General features: G+C 45.3%; 1 protein-coding gene across 4 annotated transcripts in view; it reads left to right on the top strand.

Annotated features, from left to right (window-relative positions):
* The window catches only part of RNF213 (ring finger protein 213), a 135,886-nt gene extending 113,868 nt beyond the window's left edge, over positions 1-22,018 (top strand). For 3 of the 4 annotated variants that reach the window (XM_044456452.1, XM_044456451.1, XM_044456450.1), the window contains 13 exons: positions 1,041-1,200; positions 2,556-2,727; positions 3,874-3,968; positions 5,288-5,539; positions 7,870-8,002; positions 16,698-16,781; positions 17,192-17,372; positions 17,462-17,678; positions 17,783-17,860; positions 18,208-18,405; positions 19,394-19,483; positions 19,593-19,765; positions 19,973-22,018. In XM_044456452.1, coding sequence (XP_044312387.1) covers positions 1,041-1,200; positions 2,556-2,727; positions 3,874-3,968; positions 5,288-5,539; positions 7,870-8,002; positions 16,698-16,781; positions 17,192-17,372; positions 17,462-17,678; positions 17,783-17,860; positions 18,208-18,405; positions 19,394-19,483; positions 19,593-19,765; positions 19,973-20,126 — 1,987 coding nt within the window. In that variant the 3' untranslated portion in view covers positions 20,127-22,018. Of the gene's footprint in view, positions 1-1,040; positions 1,201-2,555; positions 2,728-3,873; positions 3,969-5,080; positions 5,259-5,287; positions 5,540-7,869; positions 8,003-16,697; positions 16,782-17,191; positions 17,373-17,461; positions 17,679-17,782; positions 17,861-18,207; positions 18,406-19,393; positions 19,484-19,592; positions 19,766-19,972 lie in introns of those variants that run through there. The other variant, XM_044456453.1, reaches the window with a different exon arrangement.
* The last annotated feature ends 3,229 nt before the right edge of the window (positions 22,019-25,247 follow it).

Below are 25,247 nucleotides of genomic sequence, written 5' to 3'. Positions count from 1 at the left end.
GCAGTGGTGCAGGCAGTAAAGGGGAGCTGTGGGCAGGCACGCCGCAAGCCTTTCCCAGCAACCAGCTTTCTTCCCCACTTGCTGCTGTCACCTGTGGCAGCACATGGGGCTCAAATTCCACGATGGAGGGCACACAAGCTAGGAACGTGAATGTATCCTGGGAGTGAGGCCAGACAATCTGATGGATTCCCACTCCCAAACATTTCTTGTACATCCCTACACCCCAGCCTGCACGTAATCTCGAAAATCTTTACTACATTTTCATGCTTTGCAGAAAAGCTTATAACTTCTATTGAGTTCGTGCATCCAGCTGCTGGTTTTAGGATTGAGCAGGCACACACTTACTGTTGCAGTGCTCCACGCTCAGCCCAGAGTTCACTTGGCTCTCAATTCTGTTCCTCGTTATCCTTCCTGGCATTGCGCTGAGGGCATGTCGGTGCCTTGTCTCAAGGGTGATCACCTACTTGCGCATGCTCCAAGCTGCTTCACTTCCTCGCCTGTCTTCCTCCATATTTTCCTTGGCTTAGCCAGGATCTGTTTTCAGCCTGTCCTTTCCAGAGTCTGGTATTTTGTCCTTTTCAACCAAATACTTTAATTCCAGCATTTCTTAATAAGTTACTCCACCTTCTTGGTACCCCCATTACCACTGCAAGTCCAAGGATCTGTCCATTTAGATCTTCCCAGACAACTTAGTACTCCCGGGTGTTTAGACAGCCGGAGTGTTAACCCCAGTTTGAATTTGTGACAAGAAGCAACTCAGACTTGCTGCGAGTTTCCAAGCATTCCTCCATTTTAATGTTTCTCTGATGTATAGCAATTTCTTTTATTCTGGGAATTGGAGTGAAAACAAATAATCATCATATTTCAGTTTTATGGGACACTGTACAAGCAATATGTCCCTACCTTTTTTTCTTCTGTAAACTTAGATTGACTGTTCTACTGGCCAGCAGTGTCTAGGAATCATACATTTTAAAATGTGGAAGTCTCTTGTCTCCCTCATTTAGCAATTGTGCACCCTCACTTTGCCTTTTTCTATACAGCATTGGAAATGACAGGACACAAACTGGCCATGTGCTTGGAGACCCTGGTAAAAGAGTAGTTGAGGTAGCACCTGAGAGGGAGATGCCTCCAGCTGCCTTAATTCTGATCCGCTTGCTCACGCATTTGGCTTTGCTTCTGGGAGCCACAAAAAATCCACAGGTACTTCTAATGTTAAAAAGCTAAAACTACATAATTCTATCTGAAAAGCAGAACAATGTGAGAAACTGAGAGGACTTGCCTGAAATGGAGCTACTTAAAAAGTTAATGTCGTGTAAAGGAAATTATGACACAATTCACATGAATCAAATAACCTACGAGCAGTGAGTTGTTTGGGAGTGGCTGAGTGTGCTGGTTTCCAGCTGCTTGGACCTCTTATGCTGCTCTAAAGAACATTCTCTGTGACATGCAAACTCAGAACTCTGGGTTGTTGAGGGAGAAACAACCCAGATTTGTGTTCAAGAGGTTTACGTGTGATGAAGAACATTCCACTGACGGGGCAGCACCCTGAGTTGTTCCTTAGCAAAGTGGAGGTGGGCAAGCTGGTGGAAGCCAGCAAGCATGCCTGCTCCCAAAGTATAGGTGCAGTTTGTGAGCTGGTCGAAAGCAGGTGCCAGTGACAGAGATTATTGCAGCAGCCACAGCCTGGTTAGTAACTGTGAAACAGCTCACTTCCTTGTGGCGTTATAGCCACTGTTTGTACATTCTGTCTCTGGAGAATAAGGCTCATATTGGATTCCCTCTGTGTTAAAGTGCCCCACACAGTGCTGCTGTTCCAGGTGTGCCCCCGAATGGGTAGGCAGTTCAGTGAAGGGCATTTTCTTGGTCATCAAGGTGGGTCCCAGCAGCTTTCTCTTTCTCAGGCCCTCAGACATGGCTTCCACTTTGCTCTTGCACCTTCACAGCGTGTGCCAAGGGCCTAGGTAGAATGAGCTGTAAAATGCGCCCAGGTGAGCCACTGCTTGATGTGAGTTAATGTAAACCATCCAGAATGGTCATTCTGTGGCCCTCTCTTAGCCATTTCCTGGTCTGCTTTCTGCAGGCAGAATTACCCCTAGGTGTGTTTTTAAAATACGATTGTTCACTAGCACCCCTGAAACACTTCTGGTACTTTTCAATAATATATTGCAATGAAGGGTTTCCAGAAGAGAGGTGCAGGTAAGACTGCAAACATGTTGCATCGATTTGGTGATGCTTCCTGGTAGTTGAAAACATTTTAGCCTTGTTGTTGTCAGGCTGTAGTAGACACTTTGGTGAACAACCTGTTCCAGTCTTCCCCAAGGATTGCAGTGAGTGAAGAAAGAGAGTTAAATTCCCAGCATGCTCCAGGCAGCTCCAAGTTGTAGGACTTTTCTCTGTCTAAACATGCATAGAGTTGTGCCTTTAGATGCCTATCTTTACTTCAAAGATAAGTAAAGGTCACCCAAAGACCTTGTTTTATGATTCACTATTCCTTTGTGTGCCTTGTGATAGGGCTACATAGTGGTCATTCTGAATCTTGCTTTCTGTCATTCCAGTCACTGCTGCAGATCATAAAGCCGGAGGTTCAGGATCCAGTAAGCTTTTTCCTGCAGCATATTCGTAAGGACATAGAGCAACTGATGAATACTCTGGGGAAGAGCGCTGATGACACTGCTAATGTCGTCCATCTCATTCTGTGTCGCCTTCTTAAGGAGATCCAAGACCAAGGTAAGGAGAGCAGATTGCCAGATGCGGTTACGGCTCATACTTCCAACAAAGAGATCATATAATCAGCAGGGGGTTGTATTAGCATTAAATTTCAGAGGTACTGTAGGTGGCAGCAACACTGCCCTGAGTAAACAGTGAGGTCTGTATTGTACCAGTTTTGGTATAATGGATAAAATAACGCCCTTGGGTTCCTCACAACAGGAAGAAAGGCGGAATATAAATGCAATATTACTGTTGTTGGCATTAGATATTTGTCATCTCTCCCTCCCCTCTGCCTCTGGGTCACATATCTGTTTCTTAGCCTGAGTTGATAGTTGTATAGCCTTCTTCCCAAAACCTTGTAAGTCTCAACTTGCCAGACTAACCTTGTTTCCACTGCTGGTTATTGGTAAGTCCCTGGCTGAATTACAGTATTAGTCAAAATGAAGCAAATAACACTAGCTGCAAAGGATCCCCCTCACTTTTCAGGCATTGTGTTATCGCATTTCAATGTTCATTTATATGTAAGAGTGTTCAACTTGTTGAATTGTGCTTGAGCCTTGTGTAGCTTTGGATAAGTCACATAAGGTGCAATCCTCTGTATATTGAGATTTTAAAAAAATGCTAGCACTCACTGCATTCCACAGCCAGCCATGTCACAAAGACCTTCTTTTTAATCTAAGCATGCATGGGACTGCACACTTTATATCTTTTGTGCTTGTGACTTGCCTGTACACAGAGTATGTTTCTGTGCATCACTGTGTAAAGAATTATTATTATTATTAAGAATGCACATACAATTATTTGAACAATTTATGGCCTAAGAGCTGATTTACATGTTGCTCCTTTCATGTGGGGATTTGTAGAAGCAAGTTCCTTGCTACCGGTATTGACACTCCAATGAAGGAAGCACATTTCCTTCTTTTGGAGGCTACTTCTTGCAGAGCTGGTAGAGCTTTTTTGTGATTTCTCCATCCCTGTGAGGGAATAAAGTGTTGAGAAGAATCCCTGCTTGATCTTCCCACCATTTCTCATGGCTTCCCTTCCCTGCATAACTGCATGAGTGGGAGAATGAGGGGGCATATTGTATCATTGTTGCAAGCTGCCCAGAGAGCTTCATATAGTGAAGTGAAACAAATAAATAAAGTAATGAATGGTCTTTTGTAGGGCCAGTGTACGTTGATGGGCAGCTTTCCAAAAGAGAACACAGAAACAATTGGGAAAGACTTGTTGCACAGACCGTTATTCTTCCTGAACTAAAGGTAAAAAAATTCTCTTCTTCCCGGACAATGTACTGACTTGCCTGGCTATTCCATTTCTAAATTAGACAATAAGTAGGAAGTGCTATAGTCCATCCTCTGGTTACATTAGAAGCAACAGACATACATTTTCACCTGATTGTTTGGTAACACATTCACATGAGTGCAGAGAAATTGCCAAGTGTGATACAGTTTCAGACCTGTTTCCCAGAAGCAACCATAACATTTTCACCAGCAATGGGCAAATTAGCCAGTAGCTTTGGAAGGAATTGCTTTGCTTGTTGATACTATGCCAATTAAAATCGAACTTTCTCACACACACCAGAAAAAGAATGGGAAGGGGATCAGGCAGCATGCAGGCTAAAAATTGAGAGATGAGTGTATCGCCTTGGCACAGTCATCTGTGGCCTATAAGCCACGATCACAGGGGGTCAGGCTTCCAGTGACTACATCTCACCTCCAGTATCAGGTAGTACATCTCTGGGCACCAAGTGCTGAGGAGCACAGCTGAGAGAGTCTTGTGCTCATGTGCGGCTGGCGAGCATCCCATTGGAGCAGCAGTTGGCCACCTTGGGAACAGGCTCGGTCTTTAATAAAGTGCGGGGGAGCCCTTGCACAGAGAGCCTCAGCATCCCAGTCATCCGAGATTGGGGCCACCCACTTTCAAGGGAGGCTGGCTTATTCAACACCTGTACCCTTATCCCAAAGTGCTGCAGCCCTTTAGTCTTACATTTACATTAGTTAATGGCAGCTGTGGTCTTAGATGGAAGAATGTGTAGCTGGAGACAATATTGGATGGGATTAAACCTGCCCTGTGGATTTGCAGTCCTCATGCCTGGTGTGAGAACCCAACCTTGCTGACAGCTGAGTGCCTGACAGAATTTAATGGAAGCCAGTGAGACAGTCTTCTTTGGCATGGTTTCACCTTGGTTCAGTTTCTTGGTTTGATGTTAGGAATCCAATCCTGAATTCTGGTACATATGATAAGTGTTGTCCAAATGTACTCATATGGGATCTATTGTTATTTATTTCAGAATGCCTTTGGTGCCCCATACTTAAAGACTCAGTGTATTGTAACATTTTTTGCCATAGCACTTAAGAAACTCTCTTTTCAGGCTTTCAAAGCAAAGGGTGTTCGGAATTCTCACAGGGGCCAATCATTCCGAACACAGTTAAAGTCATGCAGATTCCTGGATCAGTTCTAATACTCCAGTTTCCTTCCTACCTTGAAGTTGTGTGTTGGTTGGCCAGCTGGTTGGTTGGGTAGAGAGAGGAGGCATTTTATGGTGACTCACAGATACACACCCTGCTTTCCCAAGCAGCAGCTGGATAAAACACTTCTGGAATTGAATCAAGAAATCAGTACAGATGAGAGACTCTCCTCCAACCCACTGGTGAAACTTATATATGGGGACCCTGCAACCTTCTTATCCAGACTGCCCAAGAACAGCATTGTGCACTGTTCCAGGATGTGGAGCTGCAGGAAGAGCATCTCAGTTCAGTACCTGAGTCACATTGTTCAGCAGAAAGGTGGGAAGGAGCCCGTGCCCATCTTATGGAAGTTTCTGCAAAAGGTAAGCACACTCACTTCTTTTCTAATGGCCCTGTCTTGGGATATATTAGTCAGAAACTGTGCAGTGCAGGGACCCAAGTGTAAGCTGCTCTTCATAATTAATAAAGGAAATGATCCAACACACAGTCTTACATCTTCCTTTCTTTCTTCTCTGTTTTATGAATGTGATGACTTTGATCTTAAGAGCAGAACTCTCCTGTCAGCTACCTGACAAAAGCTGAAGTACATCAGTGAAAATCAAACCAGGCAGGATACTTTGAAATATTAAAATCACAGCTACAGCATAAGGTAGCTTTGTGTTGCTCTCTGAGGTTATGCCATCTAGAGACCCAAATCTGTGCTTTCTGAAGGTGCTGAGTGCTGTCAGAATTGGAATGAACTAGCTTTTATTTGTGCTTATGCAGCTGAGATTAGGCAGAAGCTGCTAAAGACAGGGACACGGTTTCCTGTTAACAGTGGTTAGTTGTTTTACGCACAATCCATCTGCTTAACCTTCCTCCAGACCATTCTTCTGATCAAATTCAGACCTCAGCACACATCAGCTGCCGTCGCACATGTAGGAAAGGGGAGAAACTGAGCATCCCAATATATCTGTCTTTTGGGGAAGGGAATGCCTGGCTTTCATGGGGTGGGGGGAAATGTGTGAGTGTTGAGTTCACACATAGCTCAAAACAAATTAGCAGTGTTGACCACCACATTTTGATAAAAAAGAAACTCATAAAACATATATTTCAAGGTCTGATCTAGCCCAGCACTTTGCTGGAGTGGAAATTATCGCCCTGAAGGAAGCAACTGCTCAGTATTTCATGCTTGACATATCAGGAGCTAAGTACTCCAAGTCTGCTCAGCATGTCACTTAATTCCCATTGAATAACATGGCACATGGAGTCCTATTGTTGGTCTGTTTGTTACATTATTAGAGTTATTGACTAATTAGTCAATAGTAGAGTTTTTGGAGAATAGTCCTGTAGGAAACTAGAGAACAGCTACAGTGTGAGTTGTGATGATTACTCTATTTTACTAGAGAACAGCTACAGTGTGAGTTGTGATGATTACTCTATTTTGTTTTATGTATTGATTTTTGTAAAAAAGAAATAAGATATAAAAAGAAAGAAACTGATATGTTTGTGTGTGTATATACATATATATGAAAAAGTATATGAAGGGATATTACACAAATACAACATATAATTTCAACAGCAAAAAAAATTATCTCTAGCCACAGTTAAGTCAATCAATTCTTAATCAAGGTTCTCATACAGATCGATCTCATTTATAAAACTAATTGTAGATAATATCATGACTTTACCACTAAGGTAAAATCACTAACAGTATTTTTTACAGATTCTGATTTCTTTAATATTAGTTAAATTGCTCATAATAAGCTTTCCATTTTTCATTAAATTCATTGGCGGGTCTTCAAGTTATAGTTAGTTTCTACATCATTGCATACCTGGCTAGCTTGTTTTTCCAATCTTCTGTGGCTGGACAATATTCTGCTTTCCACTTTGATGCAATTATTACTCTTGCCACTGTTACCATATATTTGATGTGATGATTTCTCTTGACTTGAGCAGGTAAAAAACAGCATTTGCACAAGGGCAGGGCTAGAAAAATCCCAGATGCAAGATGACTTTTGTGCTTCAAAAGTACTGCTGGTGTACAGCAATTTTCAGCCATTCTGCAGTCCTGTACATGCAGACTCCAGGAGAACTGCACATGCTGCAGGATAAATACAGGATTCTGGTCAGGCCACTTCAGCTAACTATCAGGCATAGTTTTATTTCCTAGAAGTGCATTTTCTATGGCCGTGGAAGATAGAAAACACATGAGCACAAACAGAATCCTTTGCACTGTACCAGAGACTGTGGCCTATATGTCTTCTCCAATAAACAGTCTGGGCGTTGGCTCACCTCTCCCATGGCAGAAAGCATGCCTGGGAGATCTGTCTCAGGAGGCTCTAGCAAACGCCTCAGAAGAAGCCCTATGGCTGGTATTGGTATTAGAGCAAAACGAAATACATCAAAATGGTATGCAGCTCATCTTGTGCCAAACAATCACCAAAATACTGTGAGGTGCCTTCCTTAAATGAGCATGGTACACTTACAGCAAGATGTACGCTCAGAATAAATTGTTTTCATAAATGCATTAGGTGTATGCATTGGCTTTTAAATAAAATTAGACATATGGGAAGTCATGTTGTACGTTCATGGACTTGCATAATTGGAGCAGTTTTACGATATGTGAATTGCTGCTTATTGACTTCATGTTGGCTCTCCTGCAGCCTGCCCATTTCTTCTTTTTGATTTGCTCTGTTCTGCTCTATTCTAGGAAGCGGAATTAAGGCTGGTGAAGTTTTTGCCAGAGATTCTGGCTCTGCAGAAAGACTTAGTGAAGAGGTTCCAGAACATTTCGGAGGTGGAATACCGCACAATTGAAGATTTTCTTAACAATCTTCCCTCAGGTGAGATTCTACCATGCCATAAGGATGGTTAAAACATGAAGAATTTCAAGACAAGTGCTTAGCACTAAACTGCACACTTGTTGTTGTTGTTGTTAGTTGCGAAATCGTGTCCAATCCATCGTGACCCAGTGGGCAACATTCCACCATCCCCCAGAGTCCACTTAAACTCACGCCGACTGCTTCAGTGACTCCATCTAGCCACCTCATCCTCTGCTGTCCCCTTCTTCTTTTGCCTTCAGTTGTTCCCAGCATTAGGCTCTTCTCCAGGGAGTCCTTCCTTCTCATTAGGTGCCCAAAGTATTTGAGTTTCATCTTCAGTATCTGGCCTTCTAAAGACCAATCAGGGTGGATCTCCTCTAGGACTGACCGGTTTGATCGCCTTATGGTCCAAGGGACTCGCAGGAGTCTCCTCTAGCACCACAATTCAAGGGCCTCAATTTTTTGGCGCTCAGCCTTCCTTATGGTCCAGCTTTCACAGCCATACATTGCAACTGGGAAAACCATAGCCTTGACTATACACACTTTTGTTGGCAGGGTGATGTCTCTGCTTTTTAGTACATATGCTGACTAGATTTGCTATAGCTTTCCTCCCAAGGAGTAAGCGACTTTTAATTTCTCGGCTGCAGTCACTGTCTGCAGTGATCTTGGAGCCCAGGAAAATAAAATCTGTCACTGCCTCCATTTCTTCCTCATCTATTTGCCAGGAACTGATGAGACCGGATGCCATGATCTTAGTTTTCTTAATGTTGAGTTTCAAGCCAACTTTTGCGCTCTCCTCCTTCACCTGCATCAAGAGGCTCTTTAGTTCCTCTTCACTTTCTGCCATGAGAGTAGTATCATCTGCATATCTGAGGTTGTTGATATTTCTCCCAGCAATCTTAATCCAACTGGTGATTCATCTAGCCCCGCCTTTCTCATGATGTGCTCTGCATATAAGTTAAATCGGCAGGGCAACAGTATACAGCCTTGCCAAACTCCTACCTCAATTTTGAACCAATCAGCGGTTCCATGTCCAGTTCTTACTGTTGCTTCTTCACCCGCATATAGGTTTCTCAAGAGACAAATAAGATGGTCTGGTACTCCCATCTCTTTAAGAACTTGCCACAATTTGTAGTGATTCACACAATCAAAAGCTTTAGCATGGTCAATGAAGCAGAAGTAGATGTTTTTCTGGAACTCCCTAGCTTTCTCCATGATCCTGCGTATGTTGGCAATTTGATTTCTAGTTCCTCTCCCTCTTCTAAATCCTGCCTGTACTTCTGGTAGTTCTCGGTCCACATACTGCTGGAGCCTGGCTTGTAGGATTTTGAGCACAACTTTGCTAGCATGTGAAATGAGTGCAATGGTGCAGTAGTTTGAACATTCTTTGGCATTGCCCTTCTTTGGGATCGGAATGTAAACTGACCTTTTCCAATCCTGTGGCCACTGCTGAGTTTTCCAAGTTTGCTGGCATATTGAGTGTAGCACTTTTACTGCATTGTCTTTTAAGATTTTGAATAGCTCAGCTGGAATACTGTCACCTCCACTAGCTTTGTTGTTGCTCAGACATCCTAAGGCCCATTTGACTTCACATTCCAGTATGTCTGGCTCAAGGTCAGTGACCACCCCATCATGGTTATCAGGGACGTTAAGATCTTTCTTATGTAGTTCTTCTGTGTAATCTTGCCACCTCTTCTTAATCTCTTCTGCCTCTGTTAGGTCCCTGCCATTTTGGTCCTTTATGATGCCCATCTTTGCATGAAACGTTCCCTACATATCTCCAATTTTCTTGAAGAGATCTCTGGTCCTCCCTATTCTACTGTTTTCTTCTATTTCTTTGCACTGTTCATGTAAGAAGGCATTCTTATCTCTTCTAGCTATTCTCTGGAATTCTGCTTTCAATTGTTTGTATCTTTCTCTTTCTTCGTCGTGGCCTCTGGGCATCACACATATGGGTGCTGCGCCTGCGCAGTGCCTTTGGCCGGAAGATTGAAAGCTAACGGTTTTTGGCGGGAAGCTCCGCTCCCCTCCCCCACAGGCTATAAAGAGCGGAGTGTCCGCCATTTGTTCAGTCTTTGCGACCGCCATTCGCTGTGCCTCGCGCCGCTTTCGTCCTTCGCTTTGGCCATTCTGGTTCTCTCTTTATATATTGCCCTTAAACTACTTTCCCGTTACTTCGTTTTTCCCGTTTTGTGTAGTTCTCTCTCACTTCTTCTTCGATTCAAAAAAAAAATATATATATATACTTACCCTCGGCACTATCTCTCTTTTCTTCCCCTTTCTGCGATGGCGCAGCGGGCGGCTTTCCGCAAATGTGCTGACTGCGGGTCAAAAATGGCACCGACCGATCCGCACGACCTATGCCTCCTCTGCCTTGGGGAAGGGCATAGGACGGATAAGTGTGTTCATTGCCTAGCCTTCTCTAAGCAGGCTAGGAAGAACCGCGAAAACCGGCTTCGGAGGCTCCTTTGGGATAGGGCTCTGATGCAATCAGACCCGCTCATCCCTACCCCAAAACCGGGCTCCGCTTCTGTGGCTCCTCCTTCACGCCCTTCGGATGAAGGCGCGTCCGCTTCGCTGGCCCCCTCTGCCTCACCAAAAAAGAGGCATGAGAAGCGCAAACATGCTGAAGACAAGCCGGCAGGCCATAAGAAGGCCAGGAAGGAAAAGGCCTCTAAGCCTCCAAAGAAGGCTAAGCCTACGGATCGTTCCCAAGATCGGGACTCGGAACCGACAGGCCCTTCGGTACCGGTGGCGGTTACGATACTGACCCCGCCCGAACTGATCCTCCAAGAGGCTATGCGGGTCACCCCTCAGGGGTCTCCCTGACATGTGGTTGACCTCCCGCCAGCATCCCTTCCAATTCTACGGGGGTCTATCTCGGACGGGGAAATTCAGGACTCCCCTCCCAGAGCGAGGTCACCGACACCGATGCCCGTGGTGACATTGGAGACAGAAGCTGGCCTGTCCCCACCAGGGAATCAGAGGAGCCGCTCGGTACAACAACGCCCGGAAAGTTGGCGTCGTCCCTACTACCAACCTTGGGGAGACCCGCTCTCTGTGGGATACTACCCTGCTCCCAGAGCGCGATCCTCACCTCCGCCCCGGGCTGTGGATTTGAGGAGGGTGCCGCCTCGATCCCCGCGAAGCAGAAGCAGCCGCTCCTTATCACCGGCGGAGTCGTCATCTTCTGCCCCGCCATATTATGGTGCTGATTCGGATGACTCTGACGTAGACTCAACTTCTCCGGACGTCGTGGTGACATCCCAGGATCCTGCGTCACCCGATGAGTCACACGTCTCCTTCGCGGAGCTGATGTCGAGGCTTGTCCAGTCCCTGGACATCGACGCTGCCCAGCGCCCGGGACCGTCGACGGATAAGTTCTACGACGTCGTCCGCGGGGAGCAATCAACTTCTATCATCCTGCCACTTATAACTACTCTGCGGCAGGCGATGATGCAGCCCTGGGACCTGCCTTCACATCCCCAGCCGACGTCCAGTAGATATGAATCTATGTACAGGGTCAGGGAAGAAGACATTCCCTTCCTATTAAAGCACCCAAAACCAAACTCGGCGGTCGTCGAATCCTCGCAAGGCAGGGAGGCGAGGGGACATACGGCGCCGAGGGATAAGGAGGGCCGGAAAATAGATTCCCTGGCCAGACGGGTCTATGCTGCCTCGGGCTTAGGACTTCGCATTTCTAACTATGAGGCAACGTTGGCGCGCTATCAATATTTTATTATGCAATGCCTCCACAACGTCGCCTCCACCCTCCCAAACCACCAGGGTGACCTTGCGAAAGTCCTGATCAAGGAAGCCATGCAGGTCGCGGTGCAGCAGTTGTCTACGGCACGTTATCACGTGGACACTGACTCCCGGGCCTTGGTCGGTGCCGTTTCCCTCCGGAGACACGCATGGCTTTGGAGTTGTAATTTCCCGGAGGAAACGAAGCGGCGAATAGAAGAGATGCCCTTTGACGGCTCGGGACTCTTCCATTCACGCACCGACCATAAACTCAAGAAACTACATGAGTCAAGAATGACGGCGCGCAGGATGGAGATCCAGTCACATACCAGACGTAAGTGGTCCTGGAATCGGCCATCCTACAGGCAGCCATACCAACAGAGACAGCTGCCACAACCTCGCCAGCAGCAACAACAGCAGCGTCGCCGTCCTCAGCCCCAGCAGCGCTTCCAACAGGGCCGCCGTCGCTTCGACGACCGGAGACAGCGCTGACGGGACTGGCGAACCACTCCTCACGCTCCTTTAATACCCACCCCCCTCTCATCTGGGGACCGGCTCCAAAGCCGACTCCCCATTTGGGAGTCCATCACATCTGACCAGTGGGTATTGTCCATTGTTCAATACGGCTATCGAATAGAATTTGACATCATCCCTCCATCGAGTCCGATCCGGTCCACTTCATGTTCGCCGGTACTTCTCGACGAAATACATCAACTTCTCCTTAAAGGAGCGATTCATCAAGTATTCCCATCTGACGGACTCCACGGATTCTATTCTAGATACTTTACAGTCCCCAAGCGGGACGGCGGTCTACGTCCGATTTTGGATTTACGGGACTTGAATAAGTTTATTATACCGAGGAAGTTCCGTATGACCACCCTTCAAAACATCTTGCCGTTGTTAAGGAGAGGGGATTGGTTCGCCTCACTGGACCTGAAGGACGCCTACTTTCATATTTCAATTCATCCAAATTACAGGCGTTTTCTTCGTTTTGCTGTTGCAAACCAACTTTATGAGTTTAAAGTTTTGCCCTTCGGACTGGCTTCAGCTCCGAGAATTTTTACCAAATGTGTGGCTCCTGTCTGTGCCTTCCTACGCCTTCAGGGCATACAAGTTTACCCGTACCTCGATGACTGGCTGCTAGTCTCGCAATCCAGAGAAGGACTACTAGACACCATCCATACAACCCGTGCCTTACTAGATAGTCTGGGTCTACGTATTAATACAGAAAAATCTTCTCTTCTTCCGACACAGACGATCACCTTCATTGGAGCTCGCCTAGATTCGACGTTGGAGAAAGCCTTCCTTCCTCAGGACAGGCAACAGACTCTCGCTCGCCATATCCATCGAATTCAACGAGAGGGAATGGTTACGGCGAGATCCATCCAGAGGGTCCTGGGGCATATGGCCTCCACAGTTGCCGTAGTTCCACATGCCAGACTTCGGCTTCACCCACTGCAATTACTTTTCAACAAGGTGTATCATCCACAAAGAGACTCACAGTCGAAACGGATTCGGATCCCGTCTTCCGTGCTCCACTCCCTGTGCTGGTGGCTGAAGCCGACCAATCTCGTGGTGGGAGTTCCCTTCAGGCCGCAACCCCCTTCGATAACTTTCGGTACCGATGCATCTCTCCTAGGATGGGGGGCGATCTGCTCTGGCCTGTCTACCCAGGGAACGTGGACTCGCCTAGAATCCACGAATCATATCAACTTCCTAGAGCTGCTGGCAGTCTTCAAAGCCCTTCGTTCTTTCGAAGACCTCATTCGTCATCGGATCGTTCAGATAACTTCGGACAATATAGCGACCGTTTTTTATCTGAACAAACAAGGAGGGACGAAGTCACCGACCTTAGCCAGGCTTTCTATGACGATTTGGGACTGGTGCATTCAGAGACACATCACTCTGATAGCCGTTCATCTGGCAGGCACAGACAACGTACATGCGGATCTCCTCAGCAGACACATCTTCACTTCGCACGAGTGGGAACTGGATCCTCGCACGCGCAACCACCTGTTCAGGCGCTGGGGGTTTCCCGATGTGGACCTATTCGCTACCCAACAGAACAGGGTGTGCGAGACTTACTGCTCAAGAGCGGGAATCGGACAAGCATCCCTAGGGGACGCATTCATGATCCCTTGGGACAACATCAACTTTTATGCTTTCCCTCCGATCCCTCTTCTGATGAGGGTCATAGCGAAGATAGTGAGCGACCGTGCATCGGGGATACTAGTTGCCCCCTGGTGGCCACGCCAACCGTGGTTTGCGAAACTGCTCGACATCTCCCGCGGGGAGTTTCTTCATCTTCCGTCACTTCCGTATCTTATAACGCAAATGGACGGCACACTTCGTCATCCGGATTTGCTCTCATTGAATCTGACAGCGTGGCGAATTCGATGATTAACCTTCCACTGGGGCCAGCGACGGATTCAAGAGCCTCAAATCCTACAGCTTCTATTAATTCATCGGTTTCAACGATCACTTCGACTGCTTCGGCCCCGATTCTCGAGTCCAACTATGCAGGTGCTTCTCACTGCCACAATCTCTCTGTACCATTGGGTTCGGCTCAAACCCCGTCGAATTCAAATCCAACGCTCTTGCACCCTGAGATTCAGCATATTATCGACGCTGCTCTAAAGCCGTCTACAAGAAAGTCATATACAGCTAAATGGAAGCGGTTTTCCGCCTTCGCCGAGTCTCATTCGTTCTCCCCGCTTGTCTCATCAATTGAACAAATTCTTCAGTTCCTTCTGGAGTTGCATCACTCTGGACTGAAGCCGTCTTCTATTAAAGTGTATACGGCCGCAATAGCCTACTACTGTGGCTTAGTCGACGGATCATCCCTGTTTTCTCATCCTATTCTCAAGAGATTTTTGAAAGGACTGTATAACCTCAATCCATTGATTAGACCGGTTATGCCCACGTGGAGCCTTTCTGTAGTTCTACAGGCCCTTATGAGGGCCCCCTTTGAACCTTTGGCGACTGTGGATCTCCGATTAGTTTCGTGGAAGACGGCGTTCCTTGTAGCTATCACGTCAGCCCGGAGAGCTAGTGAGCTTTGTGCCCTCCGCATCAACCCCCCTTATCTGAACTTCCACAGAGAAAAGGTCGTTCTACGTCTCGACCCATCTTTCTTGCCCAAAGTCTCTACACCTTTCCATACAGGACAAGACATTGTACTGCCTGCCTTTTTTCCATCGCCATCGAATCCCTTGGAAAGATCCTTGCACTCCCTCGACGTTCGGCGTTGTTGAGCCTTTTATCGATCGCGAACGGAGTCTATTCGGCAATCCAATAAACTGTTCATTAAATATTCGACTAGAGATCAGGGCGACCCAGTCACTCCTCAAAGGCTCTCTAAGTGGATAGTCCACACTATTACTTTGTGCTACCAGTTAGCTAAGCTCGAACTGCCTACAGTTCCCCGAGGCCATTCTACTAGAGCTGTCGCTACGTCTTCTGCGTTTGCATCCGGAGTCCCGATCAATGACGTCTGCCGAGCCGCTACTTGGGCGAACCCTTGCACCTTCGCCAGGCACTACCGTCTCGATGTTCGGGCTCGACGGGACTGCTCTTTCGGTAGAACTGTACTCTCCTCCGTCCTACAATGAGGACACCTTCCCTCCTCCTTTGATGGTAAGCTTGTTAATCTACCCATATGTGTGATGCACAGAGGCCACGACGAAGAAAAGCAGGTTGCTTACCTGTAACTGATGTTCTTCGAGTGGCCATCTGTGCAGTCACACAACCCACCCGCCGGCCCCGCTCGGTGTCGGTGAGTGGACTCATTCATCAGTACCGAAAGTTTCCCATTTTTTCTTGGTACCGATCCCTTTTTTTCCCTATATCATACTGAGAATTTTTCCACAAGGGGGCGCAAGTTCGGTCGTCAAAGACTGAACAAATGGCGGACGCTCCGCTCTTTATAGCCTGTGGGGGAGGGGAGCGGAGCTTCCCGCCAAAAACCGTTAGCTTTCAATCTTCCAGCCAAAGGCACTGCGCAGGCGCAGAACCCATATGTGTGACTGCACAGATGGCCACTCGAAGAACATCAGTTACAGGTAAGCAACCTGCTTTTCTCCCTTGCCGTTTTATTTATTTATTTTTATTTATTAAAACATTTTGATGCTGCCCCATTCGCTGAAGCCTCGGGGCGGCTTTTGCTTCCCTTCTTTCCTCAGCTATTTGTAAAGCTTCCTCAGACAGCCATTTTGCTTTCTTGCATTTCTTTTTCTTTGGGATGGTTTTAGTTGCTGCCTCTTGTACAATGTTGCGAACCTCCGTCCATAGTTCTTCAGGCACTCTGTCTATCAGATCTAATTCCTTAAATCTATTATCAGTAGTGCCCTAATTATACCTGAGCCCCAGAGATTAGTGAATGAGTGAGCTTGTACAAAGTTGGCAAGGCCAAAAGGAGAAAATCCCGTGGATTTCTGGGGAAAATAGTTTTATTTGCCTCCCCTTTTTTGGTTTCACTTTCAGAATGTGTCCTTAGGACAAATGGAGGTATTTGTACAAATAAATCTGGCAACTAAAATCAACCGTTTTGAAGCTATGACTTCAGTAATGCAAATGTCTAAAGATCCCTGTAAATCTTTGCCATTAAAATTAGTAGTAGTCAGAAATGTATGAATCTTCTGAATGGCAAATAAAGCTTACTTATCTTTATTATTTGATTTTTTTCTGTGCTATCCCATTACTAAAAACAGTCTCTGGACAGCTTACAAAGAACAAATCTGATTATAGATAGCTCTGCCATACAGTGCATAACAATTCTACAACATTCACTGCAACGATTCGTGGTGACAGGCCTGGGCTTGATTAGACACAATTCTAGATATATAACCCTCTACGAATATTAGGCATCCTAGCTAAGTGGGACCTCCAAACCAGAGGCTGCAAATGAATGACTTTAGAACTTTTAGAAGGATCTGCAGAATGAGAAACACTGTTGGTTTCTTGTATTATCCAGGAGGCATGAAGCACCTTATGATGAACAGAGTGAAAATATTTCTGAATGTGTGGAACAAGTTGAGATCATCTTTGGAAACCAGTGGTGAGTGGCCAGTTTACACTATTACTTACTGGAATGGCAAGATGGGGAGGTTATGTGATAGCACTCAGTGGAATGTTGGCCTTTACTAATTATCCTTGGCAGGCCAGTCCCCACCCCCTTTATATTTTTATTTTGGAAGAAGGCCTAGTCGTCTCTCTTGTGGCCTATAGAAATGGTTTCTTGTAGGATTCAGGTCTTTTGGGGACACTTGTTCCCCTGCCACAGATGGGATTAACAGAGCATAATGCAATTGATTCCTCAGATTGCCCAGCGCTTGCCTTTCAGTTCTGATGCTCAGAGTAGTGAAATAGCTTGGCCTTGAAAAGCCACAGGGAACCCCAAAGGGAAGGAATGTCCAAGAGGGCTCTGAGCCTGCTGCTTATAAATGCTGCTTTGCCATCTCCTTGCAGGTGAAATCAAACTCCCCAAAGGTTATTGTGATAATGACCTCACTGTGCAGAATGAGTTTGAGATTATTCTGCCTCGCCGACAAGGTTTAGGCCTCTGTTCTACTGCATTGTCCAGTTACCTCATTGCCCTGCACAATGATTTTGTCACCTCCATAGAAAAAGAAACGCCAGATGCCAACAGGTATGTCTATCTATGCATTGGTTGGACTCCCCGCATCGTCCTGCAGCTGCCCAGTGGCCTTACAGCAGGATTTCTCATTCTTGTTCTAGGCCTCCTCGTCACAGATACTCTGTCAGCCCCACCGAAGTGACAGATCTGCATGTGATCGCTTACGAAGTGGAGAGAGACCTGATCCCACTGATTCTGTCAAATTGCCAGTATAGCTTGGAGAAAGGAGGGGAGGCTGTCCAGGAATTCGACCTGGCAAAAATCCAGCAACAGCTCATCAGAAGATTCCTGCAAGGGAAGCCCTTGATCACACTGAAGGTATGTAACTGTGGCTGCTTAGCATTTGTAGTGCCTTTGAGATGCAGCTCTCCAACCCAGAGGAGGTCTGTTCACTGAGCATATTTTTGTCTGTTCTGCAATAGGGCATGCCCACTCTCATGTACAGGCATGACCGAAATTACGAGCATCTCTTCAGTGAACTCAAGAGCAAGCTGAGCCAGGTGAGCTTCAGAGATGCAAGAAAGTGGCTGGATAAATTTCAGTGAAGGTCTATTTTAATTAGGATTGTCTCCTTGCTGCACACTCTTGTTGGCCTAAGGTGGAGTGCTTATTTATTTGATTCTGAGTTCTGTAAAACTTAGTTTCCTGTCTTGGTGACGGCAATTCCCAAGGTCATGTAGGCCTCTTTCGCAGTCTGCAGCAAAAGCAGTGCAGCACAAACATGTTGTTAAAGCAGCCTATACTGCACGTGTCTGCCTGAAGGAGTGACTGCATGGGAAATGCCTTTTCTTTACAGCAAAGGACGCAGTGATGAATGCGGATTGATTCTTGTCCCCTTGAATTACAGAGCTCCCTCCCAAATTCCACAATTAGCACGATCAGTGGGGAGTTGCAGTCATACAGTGACATCTGTGAGGCTCTGTCGGTCACCGAAATTACCTTGGGGTTCCTGGCAATGGCTGGAGGGGACCCAGAGATGACTCTGACTGAATACATGGAAAATATCCTACAGATGGGCAGTCAGACAAGTGCACATGTGCTGAAGGTGAGTGCAGGGGATCAGGGCCAGCCTGTGTCTCTTATGGGGTGAAAGAGTCAAGCATGTCCACCACAAATGGTAATGGTATCACATGCCCCAAGCTAAGAGAGGTGGGTGCTTTCCCAGCTATTGTGGACTAGAGTTTCCTGGCTCTGGCAGCACGTTCTCTGCCACTCACACTTTCTGAGAGTGTGGTGAACTCCAGCCTTCCTCTTGGCCTTGGATGTAGGGTGGAGGAATGTTCTTCACACTTGTGCCATGGCTTAGAGCTATTTGGAGGGTCTCCAACAGGGTACAACTTATAGTCAGATCCTGTTAGATAAAGCTGGCTTTTGAAAGTCCATCTTTTTTGTCACAAGGAGGTTGCTGCATTTCTCCAGCTGGAGCATTTTACTCAGTCAGCTCAACTTGCTTACAAAGTAGCACTGCACTTACTGGTCAAGATATTCTTTAACCCAAGAAGGGCAGCCTTAGGACCCTCTGGAACTCATAGAGGATGCTGGGGAGCAACTCATGGTGCAGTCATAAGTGATCTTTTAGTTATGCTGTACCATCCACTAACATGATAAGGGATTCTGGGATGCATCGACAAAATGCTTGGAGCACTTGTGGTATCAGGTAGACTTGGATCAGCACCTAGATGGAAGTTGTTAGGAGGATTTAACTCTTCTTTTTACATTCGAGGGTTGTTTCCATCGTACAGATACAGAAATAGGTATTATACCACACACACAATTTTAAGTAAAAGGAAAACATTAAATATGGGTGGATTAGGTATTAGTGACAACAGCAACATTTAAAGCTATTTTTAAAATGCAGATTGATGCTAATATAGTGTCCCTAGAAGATATACATAAGAAACACTCAGATTTATAGTTCATCTAAACAAATACATAGCTGATTCTGTCTGATCTTTATAGCCAAAATTCAGAACTAGGCTTACAGTAATTTGATTTTTAAAACAATGATAAATGTTTGCACATTCCTTTCACAGGCACTGAGTCGATGTCAGCTAAAGCACACCATCGCACTGTGGCAGCTTATTGCTAGCCATAAATCTGAACAGCTGCTACATCTGAAAAGGGTAGGCAGTAGGAAAAAGTTGGAATGACTTGACATTTCTTACACTTTTTTCTCTCCTTCGTCCCCTAACTATGCCACTGTATGTCTCTTCCTCTCCATTTACCTCCCAGGATCCCTTTGCAGAGGTCAGCGCATCCTATAAACATAAGCTCACTATGGAGAGCACTAAACTCCTCACTGCTTTCCTGGTCCAGGCTGGCATGGAATCTTTCCTCCAAGAATTGCACGAAATGATCCTCTTGAAATTGAAACATCCACAGGAAGAGTTCAACCCCGTATGGAGGTAAGATCCTGCAAACCCAGTCTAAGTCCATTTTATGGTGGCTTACTTTGTTCTTCACCTGAATTTGGCTGCTTTGTGCTGGTGAGGAAAGTTTCTCTTTTGCCACATTCATTTGAATAGTTGAGCAGCTGTGACCAGAATAGTTGTAATCTCTCTCTCTCTCTCTCTCTCTCTCTCTCTCTTCCTGCCCTGATCTCTATTTTTCAGCCTTAAGGATACGTTTATTTCATACCTCGAACAGAAAGACAGCAAAATGCTTGAAGAGATAGAGAATATGTTCCCAGAAGAAATCCTACTCTCCCAATGCATTGATGCCTGGAAATTGGCGGCTACTCTAAAACGAAATCGAAGGCTTGGTTAATGCAGCAAAAGAAACTCATTCCCCTCTCCCCTTGAGGAAAAAAAACTTTTGAAGACCAAAGCACTGGATTTCAATGTTGTTTGTTTTGCAATGAACAAAATAAATTATGGGGCCAAAGAGCTTTCATAGCTCAAGAAGATCCTAAATGAAAGCATGTACTTGAAAGAATGAACTGTGATGCACAAACTTGTGAAGGCATTTCTGCCTTTGAGAGATGAAGGATTTTAAAAAGTAGGATAGTTTTTCTCTAGAAAATGCAAGCAGAGGCAAAAACCACATTCAGAGGAAGGGGTAAACAAAAAGGAAATGCCTTTTCAGTGTCCAGAGGTAAAAGGTTTAATGCCAGGGAACCCTCACAAATAGTCAAACTGTGGGTGGGCGTAGTTGATAAATTTAGGTTATTACCTACTGTACAAACATGTCTCATTCTCCTTCGGGTCATTTAGAAGGGTAAGAGACAAAGCACTGTTCCTTGTACTCCCAAGTGTTCCATTCTTCCTTCTTTCCTACTAAAGGTGCCTTCCTCTGTGATTAGAGACATCATTTCTTTCTAACTTTTTCCCATGACGTTTCCCACACCTTTGGTCCCAGACACCTGAACAAGTCATGTCTTGATACAGTCAGGGAAACAGTTCAGGTGTCAGCCTTTAAACGTCATTCCACATAGACGCAGAGCTGAGTGCACTGGTTTGACGTCGCTCCTCAGACTGTTGGTTTTTTTAAGAGGCAACTAGACTGTCACCTTCCTGCCTTGTTGTTTGCTTGCTTGTTCGTGGTGGGGGAGGGTGATGAAAAATACAGTTTTCTGAGCAACCTGAGATCTCATTCACATGACTAAACTACCATAGCTTAGTTGCACTGGTTTATACTGCTGTAGCCTGTACCTTACTGCATTTGACTCCCTGATATTAAATTTGTAACTGATCCTAACTCAATATACCAAATTTCTTTTTGAGCTGAAAAAGTTGGTAAGTGGAGTGCTAGTTCAAGGACAATGAGTTAATCGTATTTAAGAAGAATAACGTGTGTTGAATGTATGGAACCATGTCCTTAATATGCTTTCAAAAATTGTATGTTTTGCAGTGTTTCATTCTATTTGGCGCTATTATGTTAGCTGAACTCAATTCAGTATGTTCAGTAGTTTGAGATTGCACGTAAGCATGAAGCAACAACGGAGGAGATTCTGTGCAAGAGAACAGATTGCAGAGGGAGGAAAAGAGAAGACCCTCACTTTCACCTTTATGGTCCACCATTTATAGTATGAAGGAGCATTTATTTTTGTTGGATATTCAGTGGTGCTTTTAAACAGGTTTACCAAAATTATTTGGATATAACGTCTCTCTCAGGGTGAAGAAAATTGAAATATGCAAATATCAACAGTTGCTTCAAACGACACTGCCCATCATGGTGGGTTTTTTTTTTTTTTGCTGCTCTGTTTTGTATGTGCACTACAATTAAAAGATGTAATAGCTAATCCTATCACACAAGCTTATACTTTCTTCAGTTCCACTGAGCTATTTCAGGGGTTTCATCCCATGTATAGGCCAAAATCTGACTATCTAGTTGGAGCTTCAATTATGGCTACTTTTCTGCAGATGGACACTTGTTTGGCTCATTTCAGCTTTACATGACACCTAGAAAGTTGTACAGGTGGGTTACTAGGGATAACTGCTCTTCTCTTTGAATGGGAAGGCAGGTAAGGGACATAGCAGAGGCACAACACCTGTCCTCCTCCTCACATCATATTGGGTGGGTGGTGCATTGTCCGTGCTGTCACTAGCAAGCCTTGGGTTGCACTATCATTTTGCTATCTGTAAAATATGGCTAGTTTTACAGTTGTTATAGAGACAATTTTGCATTTTCCCCTCTTTTAATAAAACGTTGGTACCAAATTATTTGTGCTGTTGTATTGTCCTCAACTCCTTCATGGATTACTGCTTTGCTGTGGCGAAGGGACTTTTGTAGCGCAATTAAGCTATGAGCTTTGCTGTGCAGGGGCACCCAAGACAGACAGGTCATAGCAGAGAGCTCTGACAAAATTTGATCCACTGGAGAAGGAAATGGCAACCCACTCCAGTATCCTTACCATGAAAACCTCATGGAGAGTACCAAAAGGCAAAAAGATGTGATGCCGGAGGATGAGCCCCTCAGGTCAGAAGGTGCCCAATGTGCTACTGGGGAATAGCAGAGGGCAAGTACTAGTAGCACCAGAAAGAATGAAGCAACTGGGTCAAAGCCAAAAGGACACTCAGTTGTGGATGTATCCAGTGGTGAAAGGAAAGTCCGATGCTATAAAGATCTATACTCCATAGGAACATGGAATGTAAGATCTATGAATCAAGGAAAGCTGGACATGGTCAAACGAGATGACGAGACTGAACCTCAGCATTTTAGGAATGAGCGAACTAAGATGGACAGAGATGGGTGAATTTAATTCAGATGACCATCAGATATACTACTGTGGGCAAGAATCCCTCAGAAGAAATGGAGTAGTCTTCATAGTCAATAAGAGTAGGAAAAGCAGTATTGGGATACAATCTCCAAAATGACAGAATGATCTCAGTTCGAATCCAAGGCAAACCAATATCACAGCAGTCCAAGTCTATGCCCCAAACACAGATGCTGAAGAGGCTGAAGTTGACCAGGTCTATGAAGACCTACAACACCTAGAATTAACACCAAAAATGATGTCCTTATCATCATGGGGGATTAGAATGCTAAAGTAGGAAGTTAAAAGATAACCAGAATAACAGGCAAGTTTGGCCTTGGGAGTACAAAATGAAGCAGGGCAAAGGCTGGCAGAATCGTGTCAAGAGAATATGCTGGTCATAGAAAACACTCTTCGAACAATCCAAGAGATGACGCTACACATGGACATAACCAGATGGTCAACCCAGAAACCGGATTGACTATGCTCTGCAGCCAAAGATGGAGAAGTTCTATACATTCAGTAGAAACAAGACCAGGAGCTGACTGTGGCTCAGAGCATGAGCTTCTTGTTGCAAAATTTAGGCTTAAATTGAAGAAAGTAGGGAAATGCACTAGCCCACTCAGGTATAACCTAAATCATATCCCTGATGAATATACAGTAGATTTAAGGAATTAGATTTGATAGATTGCCTGAAGGACTATGGACGGAGGTTCGCAACACTGCACAAGAGGTAGCAACTAAAACCATCCCAAAGAAAAAGAAATGCAAGAAAACAATATGGCTGTCTGAGGAAGCTTTACAAATAGCTGAGGAAGGAAGGGAAGCGAAAGGCAAGGGAGAAAAGGAAAGATACACCCAATTGAATGCAGAATTCCAGAGAATAGCTAGAAGAGATAAGAATGCCTTATTACATAAACAGTGCAAAGAAATAGAAGAAAACAATAGAATAGGGAGGACCAGAGATCTCTTCAAGAAAATTGGAGATATGAAGGGAATGTTTCATGCAAAGATGGGCATCATAAAGGACCAAAATGGCAGGGATCTAACAAGAGGCAGAAGAGATTAAGAAGAGGTGGTAAGATTACACAGAAGAACTACATAAGAAAGATCTTAACGTCCCTGATAACCACGATGGGGTGGTCACTGACCTTGAGCCAGACATCCTGGAATGTGAAGTCAAATGGGCCTTAGGATGTCTGAGCAACAACAAAGCTAGTGGAGATGACAATATTCCAGCTGAGCTATTCAAAATCCTAAAAAATGATGCAGTAAAAGTGCTACACTCAATATACCAGCAAATTTGGAAAACTCAGCAGTGGCCACAGGATTGGAAAAGGTCAGTTTACATTCCGATCCCAAAGAAGGGCAATGCCAAAGAATGTTCAAACTACTGCACCATTGCACTCATTTCACATGCTAGCAAAGTTGTGCTCAAAATCCTACAAGCTAGGCTCCAGCAGTATGCGGACCGAGAACTACCAGAAGTACAGGCAGGGTTTAGAAGAGGGAGAGGAACTAGAGATCAAATTGCCAACATACGCGGGATCATGGAGAAAGCTAGGGAGTTCCAGAAAAACATCTTCATTGACTATGCTAAAGCCTTTGATTGTGTGGATCACTACAAATTGTGGCAAGTTCTTAAAGAGATGGGAGTACCAGACCATCTTATTTGTCTCTTGAGAAACCTATATGCGGGTGAAGAAGCAACAGTGAGGACTGGACATGGAACCACTGATTGGTTCAAAACTGGGGAAGGAGTTTGACAAGGCTGTATACTGTCGCCCTCCCTATTTATATGCAGAGCACATCATGAGAAAGGTGGGGCTAGATGAATCACCAGTTGGAATTAAGATTGCTGGGAGAAATATCAACAACCTCAGATATGCAGATGATACCACTCTAATGGCAGAAAGTGAAGAGCCTCTTGATGCAGGTGAAGGAGGAGAGCGCAAAAGTTGGCTTGAAACTCAACATTAAGAAAACTAAGATCATGGCATCCAGTCTCATCAGTTTCTGGCAAACAGATGAGGAAGAAATAGAGGCAATGACAGATTTTATTTTCTTGGGCTCCAAGATCCCTGCAGTGACTGCAGCTGAGACGCTTGCTCCTTGGGAGGAAAGCTATGGCCAATCTAGACAGCATACTAAAAAGCAGAGACATCACCCTGCCAACAAAAGTGCGTATAGTCAAGGCTATGGTTTTCCCAGTTGTGATGAAAGGCTGTGAAAGCTGGACCATAAGGAAGGCTGAGCATTGAAGAATTGAGGCCTTTGAATTGTGGTGCTGGAGGAGTCTCCTGCAAGTCCCTTGGACTGCAAGGCGATCAAACCAGTCAGTCATAGAGATCAACCCTGAGTGCTCTTTAGAAAGCCAGATACTGAAGATGAAACTCAAATAGTTTCGCCACCTAATGAGAAGGAAGGACTCACTGGAGAAGAGCCTAATGCTGGGAACAATAGAGGGCAAAAGAAGGGGACGGCAGAGGATGAGGTGGCTGGATGGAGTCACTGAAGCAGATGGTGTGAGCTTAACTGGACTCTGGGGGATGGTGGAGGACAGGAAGGCCTGGAGGAATGTTGTCCATGGGGTCGCAATGGGTCAGCTGCAACTTCAGGACTGGCAAAAACAACAATTGCCACCCATCCAACCAAGCTGCGTTAAACTAGGGATGTCACCTCCCAAAGTTAGA

This window comes from Varanus komodoensis, unplaced genomic scaffold (genome assembly GCF_004798865.1).
Source record: "Varanus komodoensis strain SLA01 unplaced genomic scaffold, ASM479886v1 scaffold84, whole genome shotgun sequence".
Taxonomy (NCBI): domain Eukaryota; kingdom Metazoa; phylum Chordata; class Lepidosauria; order Squamata; family Varanidae; genus Varanus; species Varanus komodoensis.
This window is presented reverse-complemented; position numbering and strand designations above follow the sequence as displayed.